The sequence below is a fragment of the Penicillium expansum genome (assembly GCF_000769745.1).
Source record: "Penicillium expansum strain MD-8 chromosome Unknown contig106, whole genome shotgun sequence".
In the NCBI taxonomy this organism is placed as follows: Eukaryota; Fungi; Ascomycota; class Eurotiomycetes; order Eurotiales; family Aspergillaceae; genus Penicillium; species Penicillium expansum.
The window spans coordinates 284,888-306,672 of NW_015971230.1; the positions used below are offsets into that span (position 1 = coordinate 284,888).

At 47.8% G+C, this 21,785-nt stretch overlaps 7 protein-coding genes across 7 annotated transcripts; 3 read left to right on the top strand and 4 right to left on the bottom strand.

Annotated features, from left to right (window-relative positions):
- Positions 1 to 834: 834 nt before the first annotated feature.
- PEX2_035200 (homeobox domain-containing protein) lies at positions 835 to 2,616 on the bottom strand (the record flags this gene model as incomplete). Its single annotated transcript, XM_016740795.1, has 4 exons — positions 835 to 1,073; positions 1,138 to 1,775; positions 1,834 to 1,971; positions 2,024 to 2,616. 4 exons carry the CDS (start codon positions 2,614 to 2,616, stop codon positions 835 to 837), a joined length of 1,608 nt encoding a protein of 535 aa, XP_016601408.1.
- A 4,751-nt stretch (positions 2,617 to 7,367) lies between these two features.
- PEX2_035210 (THO complex subunit THO1/HPR1) lies at positions 7,368 to 9,596 on the bottom strand (the record flags this gene model as incomplete). Its single annotated transcript, XM_016740796.1, has 4 exons — positions 7,368 to 9,002; positions 9,056 to 9,174; positions 9,225 to 9,303; positions 9,357 to 9,596. The coding sequence occupies 4 exons, from the start codon at positions 9,594 to 9,596 to the stop codon at positions 7,368 to 7,370; spliced, it is 2,073 nt and encodes a 690-aa protein (XP_016601409.1).
- Positions 9,597 to 10,009: 413 nt separating this feature from the next.
- On the top strand, positions 10,010 to 14,360 carry PEX2_035220 (RNA helicase aquarius; the record flags this gene model as incomplete). Its single annotated transcript, XM_016740797.1, has 4 exons — positions 10,010 to 10,218; positions 10,269 to 10,369; positions 10,419 to 13,874; positions 13,939 to 14,360. The coding sequence occupies 4 exons, from the start codon at positions 10,010 to 10,012 to the stop codon at positions 14,358 to 14,360; spliced, it is 4,188 nt and encodes a 1,395-aa protein (XP_016601410.1).
- Positions 14,361 to 14,691: 331 nt separating this feature from the next.
- On the bottom strand, positions 14,692 to 15,778 carry PEX2_035230 (PaaI family thioesterase; the record flags this gene model as incomplete). The annotated part of the gene is made up of 9 exons (XM_016740798.1): positions 14,692 to 14,761; positions 14,810 to 14,888; positions 14,961 to 14,979; positions 15,047 to 15,093; positions 15,155 to 15,226; positions 15,285 to 15,327; positions 15,431 to 15,496; positions 15,554 to 15,566; positions 15,648 to 15,778. 9 exons carry the CDS (start codon positions 15,776 to 15,778, stop codon positions 14,692 to 14,694), a joined length of 540 nt encoding a protein of 179 aa, XP_016601411.1.
- Positions 15,779 to 15,989: 211 nt separating this feature from the next.
- On the top strand, positions 15,990 to 17,540 carry PEX2_035240 (TFIIH/NER complex subunit TFB2; the record flags this gene model as incomplete). Its single annotated transcript, XM_016740799.1, has 3 exons — positions 15,990 to 16,113; positions 16,168 to 16,255; positions 16,313 to 17,540. 3 exons carry the CDS (start codon positions 15,990 to 15,992, stop codon positions 17,538 to 17,540), a joined length of 1,440 nt encoding a protein of 479 aa, XP_016601412.1.
- A 293-nt stretch (positions 17,541 to 17,833) lies between these two features.
- PEX2_035250 (Zn(II)2Cys6 transcription factor domain-containing protein) lies at positions 17,834 to 19,647 on the bottom strand (the record flags this gene model as incomplete). Its single annotated transcript, XM_016740800.1, has 2 exons — positions 17,834 to 19,547; positions 19,595 to 19,647. 2 exons carry the CDS (start codon positions 19,645 to 19,647, stop codon positions 17,834 to 17,836), a joined length of 1,767 nt encoding a protein of 588 aa, XP_016601413.1.
- Positions 19,648 to 20,062: 415 nt separating this feature from the next.
- On the top strand, positions 20,063 to 21,182 carry PEX2_035260 (Aldo/keto reductase; the record flags this gene model as incomplete). The annotated part of the gene is made up of 3 exons (XM_016740801.1): positions 20,063 to 20,502; positions 20,553 to 21,092; positions 21,143 to 21,182. The coding sequence occupies 3 exons, from the start codon at positions 20,063 to 20,065 to the stop codon at positions 21,180 to 21,182; spliced, it is 1,020 nt and encodes a 339-aa protein (XP_016601414.1).
- Positions 21,183 to 21,785: the final 603 nt, after the last annotated feature.

Here is a 21,785-nt window from a genome sequence, read left to right on the forward strand (position 1 = left end):
ACAAGCAAATACACGCCTCTTAAGTGGCTGGGTGATGTGGCCTGAGGGTGGATGTGAAGAGACGAGAAGAATCTGATGACCTTTGTCTTGATTCTAATTCGACGATTAAGATTTGGATGACCTATGTTGGGTTGTTCCGTACTTGCAAGGTTTGTGTTAGGGGGGTTAGGGGTATGCAGGCAAGGGAACTATTGTTTAGTTGCATCGGGAGCTCTGACCTTGCTGAGTCAAAAGTCCGATGCTACCTACTCCGTACTCCGTACAGAGTAAAGAATTGAATATTGGGGTGTTCACAGTGCCATGAAAGTAGAAAAATGTCAAGGAACACTTAATTTATTTAGTTCAAGTGAATTGTAGACTTGATGGTCTGTCTGCTTCTAAACACAATAGCATCTCTATACCATTTCGACCTTTCACCCCGAGGCTATGCCATAAACAATTAATATTAGACAAACTGTCTCCCAGACAATGATCGCTAGATTCCAGACCAGACCAAAAGAAACACGACAAAAATGACAACAACATGAAAAAAGTTTTTAGAAAGATAATTGATAACACAAGACAGAAGAAGCCCAAAAAAGAAAGCCCAAAAACCAGAAACCAGAAATGATGAACGCTATGAAAATGATTAATGATTAATGCTCGCTGATATAGATCACGGATCCTTGGTTAACCCAGCTAACCAGTTAACCAGAAGGTGGAGAGAGATGAGATGGAGATGAAAGGGAGGATATGGAAAGCAAAACGAGGGTGTCGTATAGCAGACAAGTGGCAGTCGATTTCTTTCTTTCTTTCTTTCTTTTTTTTTCTTCAAAGCCCACTGTCTTGCTCCCCTCACTGCTGAATATAGTTGGGGTAGTTGTAAGGTGGCTCTGAAGTTGGGAGACTCAGAGTCGAGGTGTTTGCTTGTGTGTAAGGAATTGGTGTGCCCATTGGGCCTGCGGTGGTGTCGTAGGGATAAGGCCGATAATCTTGTGCTGCCGAGACTGGCAGGCTCTGCATAGTGGCCATGGGTCGACCTTGGGTCGGTAATTGAGAGCCCATTCCAAGACTGTAGTTTGGTTGTTGGGGGCCTGGATGAAACCATCATGTTAGAGAATTGGCTGGAGAATGTCATGAGAGGGAGAGAAGACTAACCTAGATTGTTCATGTCATAGGTAATCTGTGAGCCTTGAGTGTCCGTTGGCGACACCGAGCCCTCAAATGATTGATGTTGATCATAGGGTCCCATACCTGGATGACGAGGCATAGCGTATTCCATGGGTCGTCTCATATACGGCAGACCTGGCTGGTTTGGCTGCGGTCCCGCGAAGCGATTGTGCATAGGATACCCCGCATATGGCGACGGATGGGCCGATGCGTCGGACAAGCTGCTTGATCTGGTGATTGGGTAATCGTTGCGGATGGTTCTATGTAAATCGGACATAGAAGCGGACGCAGCAGGTCGGAACATCACGTTGGACTGAGACATGCTGTCATTTCGTCCTCCAGTCGAGGACATGTAGGTTCCCGCTGTCGATGCAGAGCTGAGAGGCGAGACAAGATACTCGTCTTCATTTGGTCGGGCGTAGCAATCGGTGCGCAGTGTTCTCAAAGCCCCGAAGTCTGGATTTGGAACGCCGTAGCCTTGTGGAGATGCCACTGGCGTGACACCTGATTGCTTGCCCTCAAAGGGCGTGCGGAGAACTTTTGTGGTATCGAAATCGTCAGGAAGGGCTCGAGATTTGAGCATTCTCTCCCGATCATTCGTAGTGAGACGCTTGAGCTTCGCTCGCCTGACAGTACATCGAGATTAGTCAAGGACGGACGATTCAACTAGTTGAAACACCCTACCTATTTTGGAACCAGACTTGCACTTGACGCGGGGTCAACCCGGGGATTTCCCTCGACAGACGTTCTCGATGAGCCGCATCGGGATGTGCCTGGCGAGTGAACTCACTCATCAGAAAGCGGGTTTGGTTATGTGTTAAACTATACTTCTGTCAGCAACAATGCGCTGAATCTTGAAGACAAAGTACCGTACCGAAAACGCTTCATCTTCTTCTTCTCCATTGAAGGTGATCTATTGTCATCGCTACCCATCATATCCTTATCGTCATCAGGGCTGATTGTCGATTCTCTGTCGTGATCGTCTCTTGGGTCATGCGGGCCCGAAAACGAAGAAACACCGGTCTCTTCGGAATGATCACCGTGCCCGACCAGGGGCTGAACAGTCGAAAAGCCCCGCTGATTCAGACTCGGAATCTCCAACTTAACACGCGGAAGCATATCCTGTTTCGCCGCCTCCAACCGGTGATTGATCGTATCCCGTGCAACATCTCTCTCCAAGTACGGCGCTGAACCCATGCTGACGGGCTGTGCCACCGGGTTATTCAAGGCGTTCTCAGCCTTATAATCAGTCGGTTGCATCTCCACGGGACGAGCGGGAACGTGCACAGGAACAGGAACGCCAGGCTCCTCTTTCTTTTGCACAGATAGCCGTGGTGAGATAGTCCTGGGCCCTAAAGAGAGTCTCTCGCTATTTCGAGCTGATAGGTGAGATGAGACTGTAGATAGGGGCGAAGGAACTGGCGAAGATAACGAAGGTAACCAAAGACAAGGGCCACCGACTGACATGGTACGGGTCTGTGGTTTGGGTATGTGTGTATATGTGTATGTGTTGCCCTTACCCAGGATAGTTCAAAACCAAAGACAAGTTCTCCTTTGAAAAGGAAGAAGAAGTAGAGTCAAGAACTTTTCGTCAACAGAAACAATAGGAGAAATTCTAGCCCAAAAAGGAAACGGTAGACTCCCGATATGAGACGTTGGTGGGTCTGATGGAAGTGCCGTTTAAAAAAAAAAAAAGGGTCAGGGTTTCTTCTGCAATTAAAGTAAAGGGTGAAGCTGCTTTGTTCCAGATTTTTTAGAGAAAATAAGAAAGGAGATTATAGGCGCCAAAAAGTATGTCAGGTGAAAAGGAACCGGTGTGTCTTCCAGAAGAGGAGAAAAGAGGGAAAAAACAAGGCCTAAACGAGGATAAGACGTCAAGCGGGACAGCTGTCTCCAGCCTTTATTATTTATTATTTATTTTTTTCCCTTTCCCTTTCCTGGATCTGAGATCGGATCCGATTGATTTTGATGATCGTTACGCAGCTGGGCAGTAACTATAAGATGTTGCGAGAGAAGCATCCACCAAAGTGAAAATGTGGTACCTGGAACACACGCCGCTAGACTAGGATCGACCGGAGATATCCTGTGAGGCAAAGAGGTCTTAATAGCCAAGCGAGGTAACAGTGGAAATACAGGGATATTAAACGGAATGGCCCCAGGGTCCACCAGTTTGGCCACCCGATAAATCCCATGTACAAAGTATACAACTTGCAACTTGGAAATGATATACCTCTTCATTTTTGGTAGCCTATATAGATGAGAGAATATTCCAAGTCGAAAAAGGAAAAACCAAGATAGAATACAGGCTGTTCAACGAAATCAATTCTCAGAGAGTGGGCCTGAGGGGTGGGATTATCATGTTGTACATGTACGGAGTACTGAGTACAACATACAGTGTAGAAAGTCCAACAGATCACAGACTCGGCGAGTCCACAGATCAGCGCCAGATCTATTTACCTGGATGAAGATCCTATACCAAACGGTCCATAGCGGCAGCCGTTAACCTCGTTGGTAAAACATCAGGTTACAGATGGTATAGATGGTATGGGACAATACAGATTAGGGTCATCAGAAACTAAAAGGATCGTCTCGGAGAATAAAATCGTAGCCTCCGATCCAATGCCCATATGTGGCCTAAGCCCTTTTACCCGTATAACATAAGGCGTCCCTGGATACGATGTGACAGGTACTGAAGAGTCTAAATACGGGGTAAGAGAATAGCTACTCCGTAGACTGTGAAGAGAACAGACTCTATTATAATGACCGCGGAATGTTCCAGGGGTCATGGATCCGTGGGAATGTGGGAATGTCGGAATCGTATGGTCTGTCTAAGCTGAAAGGCTGGGAACCACCACGTCCAAGTCAGCTTGGACGATAAAGGTGATAAATGGGTCCTGCGGGACCCCGAGACCCGGAGAAAAAAAGAAATGAAGATAAAGGAGAGAGACAATGGTCCTACTTGTATATCTTTTGTTTTCTATATCGAAGGAAGTAGAATTGACTGGAAGTTAGTTCTGATGTGTATACTCTGTACGGAGTATGTTGTAGGGAAAAAGAAGAACCAAAAAAAAAAAAAAAGGAAAAAGAAAAAGAAAAAGAAAAACCCCCCTCTTGCGTTACAGATAGAAGACCCTCGGGACGCGCATACCAGGCCATGTGGGAAGGACCGGTGTTTAGTGGCGTGTTGGGTCCCAGCGGCACCCTAAGCCGGACCCTCGGGGCTAAAGAAACAGCCACTCAGCGGGCTGCCCGCCACTCTGCCTCGGAAAGAAGCGAAGGTGTCGAGATTGGAGATATTACCTGTAAAAATTAATAAAAACTGGAAAAAAAGGGGAGAACATATTAAAAAAGATAAATATAGATAAATCTTCCAATTAAGAACGAATGAACCAATATAGAGTGCTATATTGGCAATATTGAAACTTCGGAAATGGCTCCAGTTTATCCGGAGCGATATAACATTTGTAGAGCCTCGTCCGAAGGAAAATTCGATAGTTCCATCAATTAGAACGGCGGTTAGCTGGTTCAGGAAAGACCACCAAGCGGACCTTGCGCAGAGAAAATAGAATTAGATAAGGGGCTACCTAGGTACGTACCTAGGTACCTAGGTATTTAGGTACATATGTATTTAGCAAGAGTATGTATGTTGTATACCATGGTTCGGTAGGAGAGACAGCTCCCCTGGAAATCTCCACAATGTGAAACAATTCAAGTCGCAGGTGAAATGAGGCGTTAACGGTACTCCGTGTGTTGTGCACTTTATGATAGATTGAGATTGTGGGTCAGAAAGGCCTGAAGAGGATCGGGGGTATATCGGATATCGAATAGGATTAATAGTAAGTCATAGATAACTTATGTCTTATCTTGGATTTTTTTTTCCCACGGAATTATATACCTATACCTACATGTACATACCTAGGTACCTAGTTATATAGAACTACAACTACTCCGTATACTGTAGTATACAAAGTATAATCTTGAAAGGCCTCGGGAACCGCCAAGGTGGATCTCGGAGGAGAAAACTCGGAGCCGTTGAATTTCGATCGCACGGTCGGAATGACGATCGTTCTAAATTCTTTTTTTTCTCTTCTGTTTGTTTTTAAGAAAAATACCGGAAGATACAGAAATTAAAATTAAAATTAAGAAGGATCAGGATCATACCGTTGCAACGTATGATGTTCTTCTTCCTTGCAATCTCCCTTCTGGAACGTGCTGTGCGGGGAAACCAGATCGAGTGTATTTTTCTACCTCGTACTCCGTACATACAGCATTACATCCATGGACATGGTGTAGTAACATATAAGCTACTATGCTATACATACAACATACGTAGATACCCTGTAATCCTTAACACTTAAATCCATCGGACTTAAGAATATTCAGTGGGTGACGCAAGCCGATCTCTTGGCAGGATGAGACCCTTTCCCCCTTGACTAAAGCGAGAATTAATCTATATAATAATTTATACAATAGGCTGTGCAGTATGGAGTGATACAAAGTACATCTAGAATAGAGAACATGGCACGGAGTACGGAGTAGATAACCTATATTCTTCTAAAAAGACATATACATTTAGTATACATGTCCTCTGTACTCCGTATACATGTATACTTCCCGATCTAGCGAATTGAATATCGACTTTTGCCTAAAAAGAAACAGAGTGGATCCATAAACAGATTAAAGAAGAAAAAAAAGAAAAATCCCACGGACTTTATTTGACATCTTCAACCATACTTGTCGGTACATCCACACTCCGTCCTCCGTACACTCCATTCCATATACGGTTTAGAAAAATCAATAATGTAAAATATAGTTCCACATGGCCAGTGCATCAGATCGGGCCACATGGCCACCGTTATACCTCCTTCCGTCTCTTGTATAGCGGGTGTCCACTGGTGGAGATCAAACTTGACGCTTGTGTCGATAGTGGTTCAGACTGTTGGACTTCCCATGTGGTTTGGATTTGATTTGCTTACCTTACAGAGTAGTGGACACTGAATAGTCTACTCTACATAGGTGCATTGGACCCCATACGATCAGTGCGCGATTTTCTTTTTGGGGGCTTCGTTGGTTCTTCTCGAACCCTGTTCTGCAACGGAGTATATTGTACTATATCGTCATGAACTACTCCGTACTCCGTACTCCTTAATCCGTCGAAGTGAAGGATTCTTCTAAAAAAAAAGGGGGCCAAACTAAGTGGACAAGGGGGAAAAATAGTGCCCACTTCTGCAATTAATGGTTCAATGGGGTTCTTTTTTTTTGTGATCTTATGTACGGAGTACGGAAGACAGAGTATGATGTACGGCTCCTGGAGACTTACTCCATATTCTCTCCATATTCTCTCCTTTTTTTTGATTGATTTGGTTCGAATCAAGTCGCTTAATTTTACTGCCTACTCCGTAAGACACCACTTAATCTTACCCTAGTTTCTCATTGATACAAAAAAAAAATTAAAAAAATGGACAAGTGAAACATGGCTGTCACGCCAACGCCACTTGTGAGAAATTAGCGAGTTCTGGAGAACATGGACAGAACGTAATTATTTCTTTTTCTACTTTAGCTACTTCATGCAGGAACCCTTTCAAGTCATTTGTATTAGAGTTGCCGATCAGTTAAAGAATCGTAGGCTCCACGTTAGCTAATTCATTGAGGTCTTTCTCCATTGCCCCAGGTATGAAGTTTCATAGCTTCTGCTTTTGACCCGCTCCCCGTAGAATGCTGGATTTGGTTTAGGAGTGCCCGCAATCGGCCAATGGGTCCAATTGGTTTGTGTTTTTGTTTCGATTTAAGCGACATCGTTGTCCGATTCTGCTCCGATGAAGCTGGACTGATGGCGGCCCTGAAGAGGGGTGGGGTTCTTGAAAAAGGAAAAAAAAAGGGAAAGGCCAGATACAGCTTCAAGTCTGCCTGCAGGGATGATCCAGGACGCACTCTGATATTCGTATTATTCGAAATAAAAACCAAGTGCGGAATCGTTCCAGCAGATGTGTCACAGATAATGCAGGTGCACGGATGTAGTGATCTCGCTCCCAGATCACGGCATCAACGGCGCCATGACATTTACGGGAGGAAATCCTGCAAATTTGCCCGGATAGACTGGATGTGGTTGGTCGCGGCGTGACTGCGCCAGACAGTGCCCATTGGGGGATTTTCTCCGGACAAAAGGGGGTCAGAGCCATTGATTATCCAACAAAATATCTTCAAGCCACAATCTGGCTTTACGTGGCAGAGTCCTCTTTCGAGGCGCTAGCGGCGGCAAGGGCCTGTTCGTTGTGATCATCCTTGGCTGGGTCTTGTTCTTCGCTGATGACGTCTTTGTTTTCAACTTGCATTTCCTGCTCATCTATGCCCTGGGGCACATCCGGAAGGTCCTGAGCACTCTCTGAGCGACTAGAAGTTTCCTCGACTTTACCCTCAACTGGCTTTTCGGATTCAGCAGGCTCTTTGGTTTCAACAGGCAGGTCCTGAGCTCCATCGAGGGACTGGGAGATATCCTTGGTATCACCGGAGGAACCGAGTTCATTGTTATCCTCAGTTGCTGTAGCAGTCTCGAACAAGACCTGTAGGTTGCCCTCTCCAATTTTGTCGAATGCGGCGAGCTTTCCTTTCGCAGCAAGACGCAAGATTCGCCAGGACTTGCTGGCTTTAGCGCCCTCGGCAATCGCCTTGTCCTCATCGGTCATCGCCATATCAATGTCCATTTCATCATCCATGATACCTTTCAGGAAGGAGTCCGCGGAAGGAACGCTGTATCGGTCGGATTCCTTGAGACGTTCAATATTGCTCAGTGCCTCGGTGTCGGCAAGGAACTTCAAATCGAGAGAGCCCATCGGGGAAGGACGGAGGCGTTTATTGGCATAAGATTTAGTGGCATGCTCGCGGGAAGTCGTATACTCCGCCGCCGAGATGGCCGGTCGTTCAATCAATGGACAGCCCTCGGCTTTCCACCGCACCCAGTTCTTGTCTCGAGACAAGACCGTGTCAACCATGCGATAGTAGAACTTGCCCCCGGGCCCTTGCTGCAGATATCCCTCGATACTTTTTCGCATGCTGGTCGCCCATTTGGTATCCTCCTCGTTCAAAGTGAAACCGTAGAGAACGGACTTGTTCGTCGTATTGGCCAGGCGTGATTTGGACTTCGACGTGAGAGAAAGCACAAAGTCGAGGAGGATAAGAGCCTGAACAAGAACATGTCGTCGGAAGGCAGTATCGCTGATTTCAAGGTCAAACAGATCCCGGCTGGTCAAGTACTTCGGGTTGAAGCTGGTGGCGACTTCAGTACCGTCTGAGATGCGCTTGCGCTTGTTCGATTTGCGAGCATCTTCTGAGGCTCGGGCAGAGCTCTCGTTTTCCATTTCAGTGTTGATGCTTTTGAATGCAGCCAGTGTAGCTTCCATTCCAGTCTTGAATGACGTAAACCGTTCAGCGTCGAACATTTTGCTCGGTGCGGAGAAATAGGCCTGAAGGCTCCAGAATAGCGGGTAAAGCGTGTTTAAGTCGACCTCATCTGATTTCTTCTCATCACCAGTAGAAACAACAACCTTGGGTACTTTCGAGGTCTCAGCCAGGCCCGCAACTGCGTCTCCCGGTGCCGTGGGTTCGGCCCCTTCAGTCATTGTTGTATCCTGCTCCTTTTTCTCGGTAGACTCTTTCGCAATTTCGTCAAAAGTTGTAACATTCTCAGAGTGGAACTCGCCGCGAAGGTTAACCGAACTCTTGTCTCCGAGTGGGAAACTTTGGAAGAGATAGATAAACACCCGGCCACAAAACACTGTATCTTCTGCACGCGAGAGCCGGCGAAGAAGCTCATTGCATGATCGTAGAATAACTAAGCTTTTCTGTTTGAAGTGTTTCTTTTGCGGGGTCAGCTTTGCGACAGATCCAGTAGATGAGGGGCCATGCTAACCTTGGTGTTCCTCTCTCTTCGGGACTCCAAGTAGTCGAACACCTTGCGGCAGCCATTGATAGTTTGACTATCCAAGAGCTCTTCAATGAGCCAGAAAATAAGGCCGGGTTCGCATTGTTCTGATGGTTGTTAGAACCGTATGGACTGCGGATGGTGTGGGGAAACTGACCATTATCAGAAAAGATGGAGACGATGTCGAGGAGGTTCCAGATTTGAATGAAAGCAGGGTCATCGATGGAAGTCGAGGCCTATGACGAATGTTAACAATGCCCTGGGGACTAGAGCTTTGTACGAGCCGTACCAAAACGCGATAGAACTTCTCGCGAAACGCGATTTCCACGGCTGCAAGCTTAGTCTGTGCGCTCAAGTGCTTTGTAGCCTTGTCATCCTCAGACGGCATCTGCCATATCGATTCGCCCAGGTGTGTCTCGGTCATAGGGGGTTCGATCTGCTTGTCGGGCTTGACCTGCGCGGCGCGATCCAGGAGACTATCCACTAGTCTTTTGTAGACCTGGACACCGGCAACGTCCTCGTTCGCCATTTTCTGAAGTGTCTAACCAGGCGCCTTTGTAAGGGACCCTCAAGGGGTTATCTCAAAGTGTTGTCTCGGAGTGTCGTTTCGGAGTGTCGTCTCGAGCGTGTTCGTAGGCGTCTTCTCAAGCGTCTTAGGGGCCTTGTGATTTTCTTGATTGTGATCTTCAGCTTCTTCTCAAGGGTATCCTCAATCGTCTTTTGAAGACGTGTTACAAGAGAAAGAAGAAAGTTTAGATGGGTGTAGGAAGGGGGAAACAAAGTGGTCGGATTGATTGAGGACTGCGGCTCGGCGGAATTGAAAGCCAAGACTTTTTGAAAAGCTCCCCCAGCTTCACTAATTCAGATGTTCCCTACTGCGCCAATCCACCCCTCCTTGACCAACCCCAATTTATTAGGTTAAGGAAACTATTGACTCCTGCGATGGCGCAGAGTCTCGAATCCAGGCCTACAGTGGTGGACTTTCGTGAAGAAAGCCCGTGGGTGCAGCTAGCCAAGGCCCACTGGCTGAACACGAAGGTCCGCAAGGCCAAACCAGATGTCATCAAGAAGCAATTGTGGGATCCTTTGGAAGCAGAGGCTTTCAACAGTCGCTCACTATTGATCCTAGAGAACTTGAACATTCTTGAGAAGTACGTTATCTCTATTCATACCTAGGGCTAACACTAACACTGTTCTCCAGGTTCCTTTGGCCGACTTACACAGAGGATGCGTCGAACCATCATGTATTGTTGATTGCATTGATCGTCAGCGTCAAGCATCGCGAGCACTTGCCGATATGGGGTGAGTCAATGCGACGAGATCTATAACGCGGCGAAGCTGACAGTTACAGATATCTTCACCGACCGTGCCGATGACTTCTCCAATCTCTTCCACCGTATTCTCTCGATGAGCATTGATCATTCACTTCCGACTCGCTCTCGACTCTCTATCATATCATTTATTATCAGTGCCTTCCAGTCGCTTGAGAACGTCCTGATCCGCAAAGAATGTGCTCCCCTCGTTTCTATCTCGGTCTGGCACAACCTGGCTAGTGAGGAGGCTAGGGATCGTATTATTACTAAGGCCCCGACACTGAAAAAGGCATGGAGAGCCTCTGGAAAACGATATGAGGCTGGAGATGAAGCGGCGAAAGCAAAGATGCGCTTCGAACGTTCATGGCTATACACGATGCTCTTGGATTTCCTTCATAGGTTGAACGGACCCGAAAAGGACCAGGCCGAGAACTTGCTATACTGTGAACGTTTCCTTGAGCTCTTGGTTGATCTCGAAAGCCAACTTCCCACGAGGCGCTACGTGAACACGCTGTTGAAGGACCTCAACCTTCTGTCGGTTATTCGACTTTCACAGCTCTACCGTGTGCCTGAGAACGCCCTTCTCCGCGACTTCCACAGCCTTCTCAAACATTTTGTCGAATTTGCAATTGATGATTACTCTGGCGAAGCTCTTTCTCCGCAGGGAGTCTACGACCTGCATTGCCAGGAACTGGCCCAGTTGCAAAGAACCTCAATGAAGCTGTTCAAGGACAAGCTTATGATTCTCGCGCTCTCTAATATGGGGTCAATTGCGCAGCGAGCGGATCTAGAGGGACAGCTATCTTCTCTAGACGAGTCGGAACTCCAGAGCCTTTGCTCTCACCTAGGATTCCGCACAAGCTACCCAAAATCATCGCACGTAACACCGGACCGTCAGTTTTATCTGGAAGTTTTGGCATCTTCTTATGAACGTAAGGTGCCCTTCCAAGAAGCTGTCGAGAAATTGAGCCCACTTCCGACAGAAGAAACCCTTTACGACCCGGCCTTGTTGAGGAATGAAACATACGACGGATCGCGGCCTCTGGCAATCCCAAAGTTGAATCTTCAGTATTTGAGTCTCGGAGATTTCCTTTGGCGCTCCTTCCTTCTCTACCGATCAGAAGCATTTTTCCAAATCCGCAAGGACATGGAGTCCCTCGTTAAACGCATGCAGCCAAAGGCAACACGCGATGGAAGCACAAACTTTGAGGGATTCTCTCGAATGGCTATTCCAATTTCAAAGCCTGCTATCATTGATGTCGCACCACCCAAGGTCGGGGCAACAAACCCGGCTTTTGTTCGAGCAGAGATCGCGATAGAGGTGGGAAGGCTTGCAGATAATGTTAGGAGAGAATGGGACTCACTTCGTCCCGATGACGTCGTCTATCTTTTGGCGGTTCAGTCCAGCTCATCGCAGTCGGAACAAGGTGCATCTGAAGCCCCTCGGATGACCCATCTTCGAACGGCTGAGATCGTGCAGGTACTTGACGAGCAAGGCCGCGCATTGCGACAATATCCTGGCCAGGCAAATGGCTCTCAGTCCAGGGCACGATCGAGAAGATTGATCGTCAACTTGGATGCGGCTGCATTCAAAGCCGATAAGGACCAACAGGCCCACGGAAAACCGGATATTTACCCCCTCATCAACGTGGTTGCACGGAGAAAGGGCAGGGAGAACAACTTCAAGTCAATTCTGCAGACGATGCAAAAGCTTATTGTCTCTGATATGACGCTTCCTTCCTGGCTCCAGGACATCTTCTTAGGTTATGGAGATCCCGCTAGTGCTCAATACACCCAGCTGCCAAACCGACTTAGCACTGTCGACTTCCGAGACACACTTTTGGACTGGTCTCATTTAGTGGAAAGCTTCCCGGGCATTGAACCTTCGGGCGCTGAGAATGCCAGCTTTGGCCCGCCATACGTTCTTGAATATGTCAACCAGGAGCCTGCGGCAGAGTCTCACGCACCGAAGAAGCGACGCCGGGAACAGGCCACAGAGACAGGGTTGGCGCCTAGCAGTATGCGTGTTTCCACATACAAGCCACCAAATCCTGGCCCCTATCCTGTCGACACTCCCAAATTGAATAAAATCCGATTCACACCTGCCCAAGTGGAAGCTATCGCTTCTGGAACACAGCCTGGACTCACTGTTATCGTGGGACCTCCTGGTACTGGAAAGACTGATGTCACCACCCAAATCATTAACAACATCTACCACAACTTCCCCAACGAACGGACGCTACTCATTGCACACAGCAACCAAGCCCTCAATCAATTATTCCAGAAAATTATTGCCCTTGATATTGACGAACGGCACTTGTTGCGACTGGGTCACGGCGAGGAAGAATTGGACACTGATTCCAACTACAGCAAGTATGGACGAGTCGAATCCTTCCTTGACAACCGCAATCATTATCTGTCAGAAGTGATGCGCTTGGCAGCATCAATTGGGGTTGAGGGTGCGCATGGAAATTCATGTGAGACTGCAGGCTACTTCAATACAGTTTACGTGCAGCCAACATGGGCCAAATTCTGGGATCGAGCCAATTCCGAAGGAACATCAAATGAAGAGATTATTGCATCCTTCCCGTTCCAATCATACTTTGCAAATGCTCCTCAGCCCCTGTTTGAATTTGAAGCCGCCAAGGAGGCGATCATCGACACTGCTGCAGGTTGCGAACGCCACATTGCTCGAATCTTTTCTGAGTTGGAAGACATCCGGCCATTCGAGATCTTGAGACAACCTCGCGATAAAGCGAACTATCTTCTTGTGAAGGAGGCCCGGATTATCGCGATGACTTCGACCCACGCAGCAATGCGCCGGCAAGAAATTGCCGATCTAGGCTTCCACTACGACAATGTGGTCATGGAAGAAGCTGCGCAGATTACCGAGGTTGAGAGTTTCATTCCCAACGCTCTGCAAAACATGAAGAACGGAGAACTTCCTCTCAAGCGTGTTGTTCTCTGCGGTGATCACCACCAGAACTCACCCATAATTCAGAACATGGCTTTCCGTCAATACGCCCACTTCGAGCAAAGTCTCTTCTTGCGACTAGCACGGTTAGGTGTCCCGGTGATCAACTTGGATAAGCAGGGACGCGCGCGACCTAGCATTGCAGAGCTCTTCCGCTGGCGGTACAAAGAACTCGGAGATCTTCCTGTGGTTGAAACTGCCCCCGAATACCAGCAGGCCAATGCCGGTTTCCAGTTCGACTACCAGTTCATCAATGTCCCCGACTACCAGGGTTCCGGAGAGCGAGAGCCGACACCTCACTTTATCCAGAATTTGGGTGAAGCAGAGTACGCAGTGGCCATGTATCAGTACATGCGACTCTTGGGCTACCCTGCTTCTAAAATCTCGATCTTAGCCACATATGCTGGGCAGACAGCTTTGATCCGGGATGTGTTGAGTCACCGCTGTGGAAAGAACCCCATGTTTGGAATGCCCAAGATTGTGACGACAGTGGATCGCTACCAGGGAGAGCAGAATGATTGTGAGTTGACTCCAAAAGCGTATCTACATCACTCAGAATATCGGGATTGCTAACATTTTTCTAGACGTGATCCTTTCTCTCACTCGTACCCGCAGCGTCGGATACCTGCGCGACGTCCGCCGTCTGACTGTAGCACTCTCCCGCGCCCGGCTGGGTCTGTACATTCTCGGCCGACGGGAAGTCTTCGAATCGTGCTACGAACTCAAGCCCGCATTCGACCTTCTTCTGCAACGACCGGATAAGCTCATGCTCGCGCCTGGCGAGATGTTCCCGTCGTCGCGGGGAGTGAACGCCGCCATTGAGGGCACTCCGATGGAGAGTGTTGAGCACCTTGGACAGTATGTGTTTGAGATGACACAGGCCAAGGTTAAGGCTATGGGTGATGGAGATATCACTATTGAGGATGCGGCGCCAGCTGGCGAAGATGACTATTTGGACGAGGATGAGGCTATGGGGGCCGATGACGAGGAGGAAAATATTGTATGAATTGTTTCGCAAATGGCAACAGCACCACTCAATAAAGGAATTTGTTGGACCTATCACACGTTTTCTGCTTCTTTATTTTCTGAGGGGCTCTTGAAGGAGTAGTTCATATTATATTGACTTGCGTAAAATTTCTCATCTCAGCTAGAATGGTATCATTTGGGGATATGAACAAAATCGTTGGGTTCTATACTCGGTCTTCTCTGACGACTCGGATTTGCTGCTGTAATGTCTGCTGATCTTTTCTTGCGTCTTTCTCAAGGACTTGAAGTAGATGTAAGACTTGTTGGACCAAAATGCTCTGCTTTCATCGATCGTAATATCAATTTCGCTCTCATTGGCCCTTGTGCTTGTTCATTTCCTCCACAATGTTATTGGGATCCTTCCAAGCCTGGGCCACGTATCTAAGTGATATTAGCAGTTTACTTTCGGAAATAGGATAGAGTACACACTTTGTGTGGCTCCCACGGGCAACGACATGTCCGTCCGGGTTCGTGAACTTGATGTTTGTAAAAGCAAGGGTCTTGCCAACTAAGCGAGGCTAGTTAGTTGGTGGCCAACACATTGAAAAAATAGACGTGGTGTAAAAGTCAGGTAGCATACATTTATCACAAGTCACCTCCTAATGTCAAAAGTTAGTACCCGTTTGGTAGTATTGAGAGACTTGAAGTAATAGATGGACAACATACGGCCATGATTCGGTCACCAACTTTGCCACCTGAGTTCAAATATGTGACTTGAAGAGGACCTCATTAGAAACAGAGAAGTCAGATAGGATACTTATTTTATAAATTTACCATTCAGGTCAGTTGACACACCCGTCGCGAACAAGCCACGAGATGCCACAGCCAAGGAGCCCCCGAGGTCGACTAGAGCATACTTTAGCCAAGTATCACAACGTCTGTGCCATATACAAGGATATCTTACCCATGCTCGCAATGGTGCCTCCATGGAGAATATTCAGGCGGTTCTAGATGTAAATGTCAGAGAGGACGGTTCCATGTGAAAAGTTGGGTCTTTAATAAGATCCCCAGAGATGTTTGCTAGAGATACTGCAGGAAAAAGAGACATACTGTATGCTCCTTCTGAATATCCAGCTCAAAGTTGACTACTCCGGGCCTGGCGGCGGTAACACGGAGCTATAGTAGAGGTCAGATAAGTTCAATGGAACCGCGAGCTAACTGGATCAGACTTACATTATTCAACAGACTTTAGTCACATTGGAGTAATATGTTAGTTTTGTTCCCCTCATATCTCAAAAGTTAGAGGCAAGTTGGATAAATTCCATACCGAGGCTCCAAACCCGAGGTAGCTCGGAAGGACTCCCAGACCTGTAGATAGCGATATGCGTTAGTGATAAGTGAAAGCCAGATGATGAAGACCTTAGTAATTACCGAGCGGACAAACTTAAGAGAAGCCATTTCTATAAAAGTGACAAATGCTGTGGAGATGGAATGATATAGGGAGGGTTACCAAGTCCAACATGGTACTTGACCCGGCGGCTCGGGAGCATCCCGGAGCTGCACTTTATGGCCGCTTCGGTCACCGTACCATCGTCATTTCACTCAACCGCCTCGCCTAGGCACTTTATTCTCTTCAGTTGCTTGAGAACTTGGTTTCTCACAGCTCATTATGGCGAGTGCAACATCCCGTCCTCTGGAGTATCTGGAGGGGCTCCCCGGGACGACCTTTTATAAATTATACCAACAGCCATCCACAGCCCTTGCAATCTTCCGGCGCATGCTGCCAGATCTGGGTACGTTGACCTCACCCACACGGAAGGGAAATGTTGTGCTAACAGTGCAAACAGCAAAATGTTTTGTGATGGCTCTACTCTATCTCAAAGACCCTCTTCCAACAGCCGATCTGGAAGTTTGGGTCAACTCAGAGAGTAAGAAGTGAGTGGCTTATCTGACGGATCTAGCTCCAATCATTACTGACGGTGTTCACACAAGGGAACGGGATAATGCGCTTTCAATATTGGGCCGACTTCACATTTTATCTACGACCCTCACAGGTGAAAATGTCCGTGCATACATGATCACCAACCCGTTCGCTGCTTCGCTTCGACAAGCTCTGATGGGCGCCGAGGACTCTCACTCTTTCGGTGTATTCTCCCAAGCTCCGGAACACACCCTTACCTCGATCGCGGATTTGGACGAATACGCCAGACGGCAGTGGGAAGGTGTTATGGGGTATATGGTTGGAACGAGTGCCTTGAGTGGACAGCGCGACACGGTCAATTTGAGTAAGGGCGTTAAACAGCTTCTCCAAGCCGGACACCTAGTTGAGATCAGAGGAAATCGTGTCGACATCACCAAGGACGGGTTCGGATTTGTGCTTCAGGACGTGAACACTCAGGTCTGGCATATCTTGATTCTTTATGTGGAGAGCGCCGAGGCCATCGGCATGGATAGCGTCGAGGTTCTCTCGTTCCTGTTCCTTCTGAGCAGCCTGGAACTCGGATCCTCTTACGACAAGAGCCACATGACACCCAACCAACTCCGCACTCTCGCGGACCTCGCAGATTTCGGTATTGTCTACCAAGAAGACGCCGATGCGACGCGATTTTATCCCACCCGTCTCGCAACTACGCTTACATCCGACTCGAGTGCTTTGAGCAACCCTGTCACAGGCTCTCTCACTGGACCAATGGGGCCGTCTGGTGGCTCTGGCTCCGGGTTCATCATCATCGAGACCAACTACCGACTCTACGCCTACACCTCATCACCCCTACAAATATCCCTCATCTCCCTCTTCACAAACCTCAAATACCGCTTCCCCAATCTCGTCACTGGCAAAATCACCAGACAGTCTGTCCGCCGAGCCATCGAGATGGGAATCACTGCCGATCAAATCATCTCGTACCTATTATCGCACGCGCACCCACAGCTGCGGAAACACAGCGCTGCACAACCCAATGGCAAGGGTGTTCCGGCATCTGTGCTCCCGCCTACCGTGACAGATCAGATCAGACTGTGGCAACTGGAGCGGGACCGTCTCCGGGCCACGGCGGGATTTTTGTTCAAGGATTTCACCAGCCTGACCGAATACCAGGCCCCTTGCCAATATGCCGCGGAGATTGGTGTGCTGGTTTGGAAGTCGGATCGGAAGCGCATGTTCTTTGTCACGAGACATGAGCAGGTGGCCGCATTTTTGCGAAGTCAGAAGGTAGGGAGGTAACATAGTTATGCAAGGCATAAGACTTCAGTCATTATGAATTTGGAAAAGCACAAGACAAGATCTTTGGGGTAATATGGATACTGGGAAGCATGTCACGAAATCACGACCCATTGCCGTTGACACGGCTGTGATATAAAAATTGTACAATAAGCAATGAAAGAAGATTATGATCAGCGGAGATAATGTTAGTGACTTCTTCTATTGGACAGTCATCAAAAGATCAAAAGATCCCTATAGTAACGACTACATAACGACTACATAATCAAGCAAGGCAAACTTGAGTATCATGCTACCTATGTACCAATCTTCTGCTTAAAAGTCACCCACTTACTCCCAACTCTCCTCCGATAACTAACACAAGTATGCCCCTTAACTTCATCCGGCAGAAGAACCCTAACATCGGAAACCCTCGCTTCGGCCGGCACTTTCGGCACAAGCAAATCCTCATCCCCAGGCAGGATATGCCCCACAGATGAATTGATACAGACATCGCTTGCATAAAAATCCCCCTCTTCAATCCTGATAATCTCCTCCAAAACATCAGCCAGAATCGAACCATTCCACACCCCCTCTCGATGCGGCGCAGTCCTCAACGCCCTCACAGCTTGCCGCCGAATCCGTGGAACACGGCACTTAAGAGCTGTGTAGTATATAGGCGGGATATACCCCATCTCAACCGTGAACCCGTTCTTACCACAGTCCGGTGACTGCAGGTAGTGGTTGACTATAGGGGCTTTTTCGAGAAGTTCTAGTAGAGAAGCCTCCAGGATCACATCCATGTCGGACATCGTCTTGAAGTTCTGAAAGATGGCTTTCAGGTCGTCCGGGGCGGTGGCTAACTTAGAGAGATCCTTTTCGCTGAAGGTTACTGCTGCCCACAATTTCCATAAATCGAGGAAGCCGGACATTATATTGATGAAGTTCTCGGTGTAGGTGTCAAAGATCAGCTCAGATTCGGTTTCTTCTGGTGAGAGGCAGACTGAGGCCATTATTGTGGCCATTTCGTGGTGCACCCGTAAGAGAAGGTAGCCGGTTTGATCTTTTCCCGATATCTTGGTGGTTTCGAGGCGTGCAAGTGAGAGAGTGTATGTTTTATGCCAGAGGGATAGGTCTGCAAGGATTACGCTTTGTGTATTGACCATTTCTTGGGTGTTGGTTGGTGTCTGGGATGCGTGGTGGTTGTGGTAATGACTCTTTAGACAGTGAACTCTGTTCAAGAGGTCGTCTAGGCTGCGTCTTGCTTCTAGGAGTGAGGTGAATGTATGAGGAGGACTGGTGATTTGTGGGTCTTTTGTTACAAGATACACGTGTGAAGGCACGTGGCCGAATATGGCTGATTGAATGCCGAGCCGGACATAGGCATCGACTAGGGCGTTATAGGCGAAGTCTTCTTCAGGAGACAGAACGATCGGCACCATGGATGAGGGGTGACGTGGTGCGGATATACCGAAGAGGAGCTTCATGCCATATTGGAGATGTGCACTCCCCATCTGATACTGCCCGCGCATGTATTCTAGGGTGATAAAGAGCATGCACGTAATCAGCGCTACTCGTAGAGAGTAGCTACTGTGGGTTGTATTGGTGCGTAGGTGTTGAATTGCCTTGTTATATTGCTGAAGAGTGAAACACTCCTCGTCATATTTATCCCGCGCGGGGGCATATCGCTGCTGGACACGATGCGTAGACGCCAAGGCAATGACAGCATGACGCACGGCGGGTTCCTGTGCGCTAGATTGAAAAATCAAGGTCTCCCAGAATTCCGATGGAAATAAACCGGCGAACTTTCTTGCGGTTCGTTTGATCATCCAGTCAAAGCACAGCTGTTCCTCGTAGCTGAGGTTGCCAACTGGGACCGGTGTGCAGTAGGTTGATAGAGCCCGGTTGCTCTGTGGCTGCCCGTAGGGGCTTCCACCTCCCCCCCAGATGCCATAGCCGTCGCAGACTCGGCTGGTTGATACACAGCGTCGGCAAGCTGGTCGACCTTCGTCACATTTGACCCGGCGGATTCTTGATCCAGTTAGGGAGTACTAGAATGAGGACGGGCAAATACTTACTTGCAAGTCTTACAGCCTGTTTTGGCCTTTTTGTGGACTAGCGGGACTTTCATATGCATATTAGCAGTTGGGAATAAGAGAACATACTCTCAAGACTGGCCCCAGGAAGACATCAGTGAGTTCCGAGGTCCTTTCAAGGGTGTGGAGCTAGTCGGACTTAATCCTTAACTACGCCAGTATGTGATTGGCGGGCTCGCTTTTTGAGTGGTGTGATTGGCTGAAGACTATTGAAAAACCCACATGTATCCATCTATCATGGAGATGTTGTGAATGACGCCCTTTCTAATGGACTCGGGCTGCGGATAGATTCGAGGATATTCGGAGTTAGGATTGAACAGGCTAGCTGTCTACAAATATAAAAGGTCCTGCTAACACCGTGATATTCTTTTCCTCTCACTACAATACTCACAATTCTACTTCCACTGTCCACATCTTCTCACTCGGATTCTCTTTGATATCATTACAGCCATGTCTCTTCCAACTCGATCTCTTGGACGCAACGGTCCCCAAGTTCCCGCAGTTGGTGTTGGGCTTATGAGCCTCGGCAGTATCTACGGATTTGCCGGTTCCCTCGAAGACAAGGTAGCCTTTCTTGAACATGCCCATTCGATCGGTGCGCGATTCTGGGATACAGCCGACCTATACTTCGACAGTGAAGACGCAGTGGGGGAGTGGGTGAAGAAGTCAGGAAATCGCAATGACATTTTCCTGGCCACCAAGTTTGCGATTCAATACGACGTCGCCACGGGTACCCAGACAATCCGCTCTGACCCGGAGTATGTCAAGGCTTCCTGTGAGAAGAGTTTGAAGAAACTCGCGGTTGAGACCATTGATCTTTACTACTGTCATCGGGTTGATGGTGTGACCCCTATTGAGAAGACTATCGAGGCTATGGTTGAGTTGAAGAAGTAAGTCACACCCTTCGAACCAAGAGACCTCATCACTGATACACTATTAGCCAAGGCAAGATCAAGCACCTTGGATTATCTGAATGTTCAGCTGCAACTCTGCGCCGTGCTCATGCTGTCCACCCCATTGCAGCATACCAGGTGGAATACAGTCCGTTCGCTCTGGACATTGAATCCTCCGCTACCGATATCTTGACTACCTGCCGTGAGCTCGGTATCGCTGTCATTGCTTACAGTCCCGTTGGTCGAGGTATCTTAACTGGACAAATTCAATCGTTCACAGATATTCCCGAAAATGATTTCCGCCGCGTGCTCCCTAAGTATGCACAGGAAAATTTCCCAAAGATCCTCGAACTAGTTCAGGGGTTGAAAGATGTTGCCAACAACCACGGCAGCACTCCTGCTCAAGTTGCTATTGCATGGCTTCTTGCCCAGGGCTCTGACATTATTCCTATTCCCGGAACAAAGTCTATCAAGTATCTTGATGAGAACACCAAATCTGTCTCTCTTGATTTGACGGATGCGGAGGTGCAAGATATTCGGGCTTTGATCGAGCGGACTAAGATCCCTGGATCTCGGTATCACGAATCGTGAGTTTGTCCTTGCAATCCATGCTGACGTGTTGCTAATATTATTTCAGGATGATGGACAGCCTCTTGGCTGATACCCCGCCACTCTAGGTCTGGCAGGGCCTCTAGTACTTTATTCAGATCTAAAATTTAGTAATTTTTGCTTGGTGTACATCGATGTATTCTAGGCTGATATCATATCTCTCGGAATTCATGAATAAACCAATAGTGCAGAGTACACAAGAACTAAATTGGTGCCAATAGCCAGGAGCGGATTTCCTTGAGGGTACCCCAAAATCCCTTATAAAGATGTTAATACATAATCCAGTAGGACAGACTTTCGGTTGACGTAAATAACTGTTTATTCTGACGAGTTGTCTTATTAGGGCCTCGGTACTAAGACCGTCAATATCTTTGGAATGAGAAGTGAGACAATAATTTGTCATTTTGATCAGATATTTCCATTGCACATTCCTATTCCGAGGTCTATGGATTTCTAGACGCATGTTTGTCAGAACATTTCTCCAGAGTAGACATATATTTCTCTACTGATTGATCCCTGTGAGTCATGCGTTGAGTCACTCATTGCTGATTGGTCAATTTGAGAACACATTGAGGCAATTCGGAAGAGGAACTACGAACTACCTAGGTATATGTAGGTACTATTTGATTAAAAACTTGGTCAAGATGGCATAAAGACTGGTTCTCCAAGAA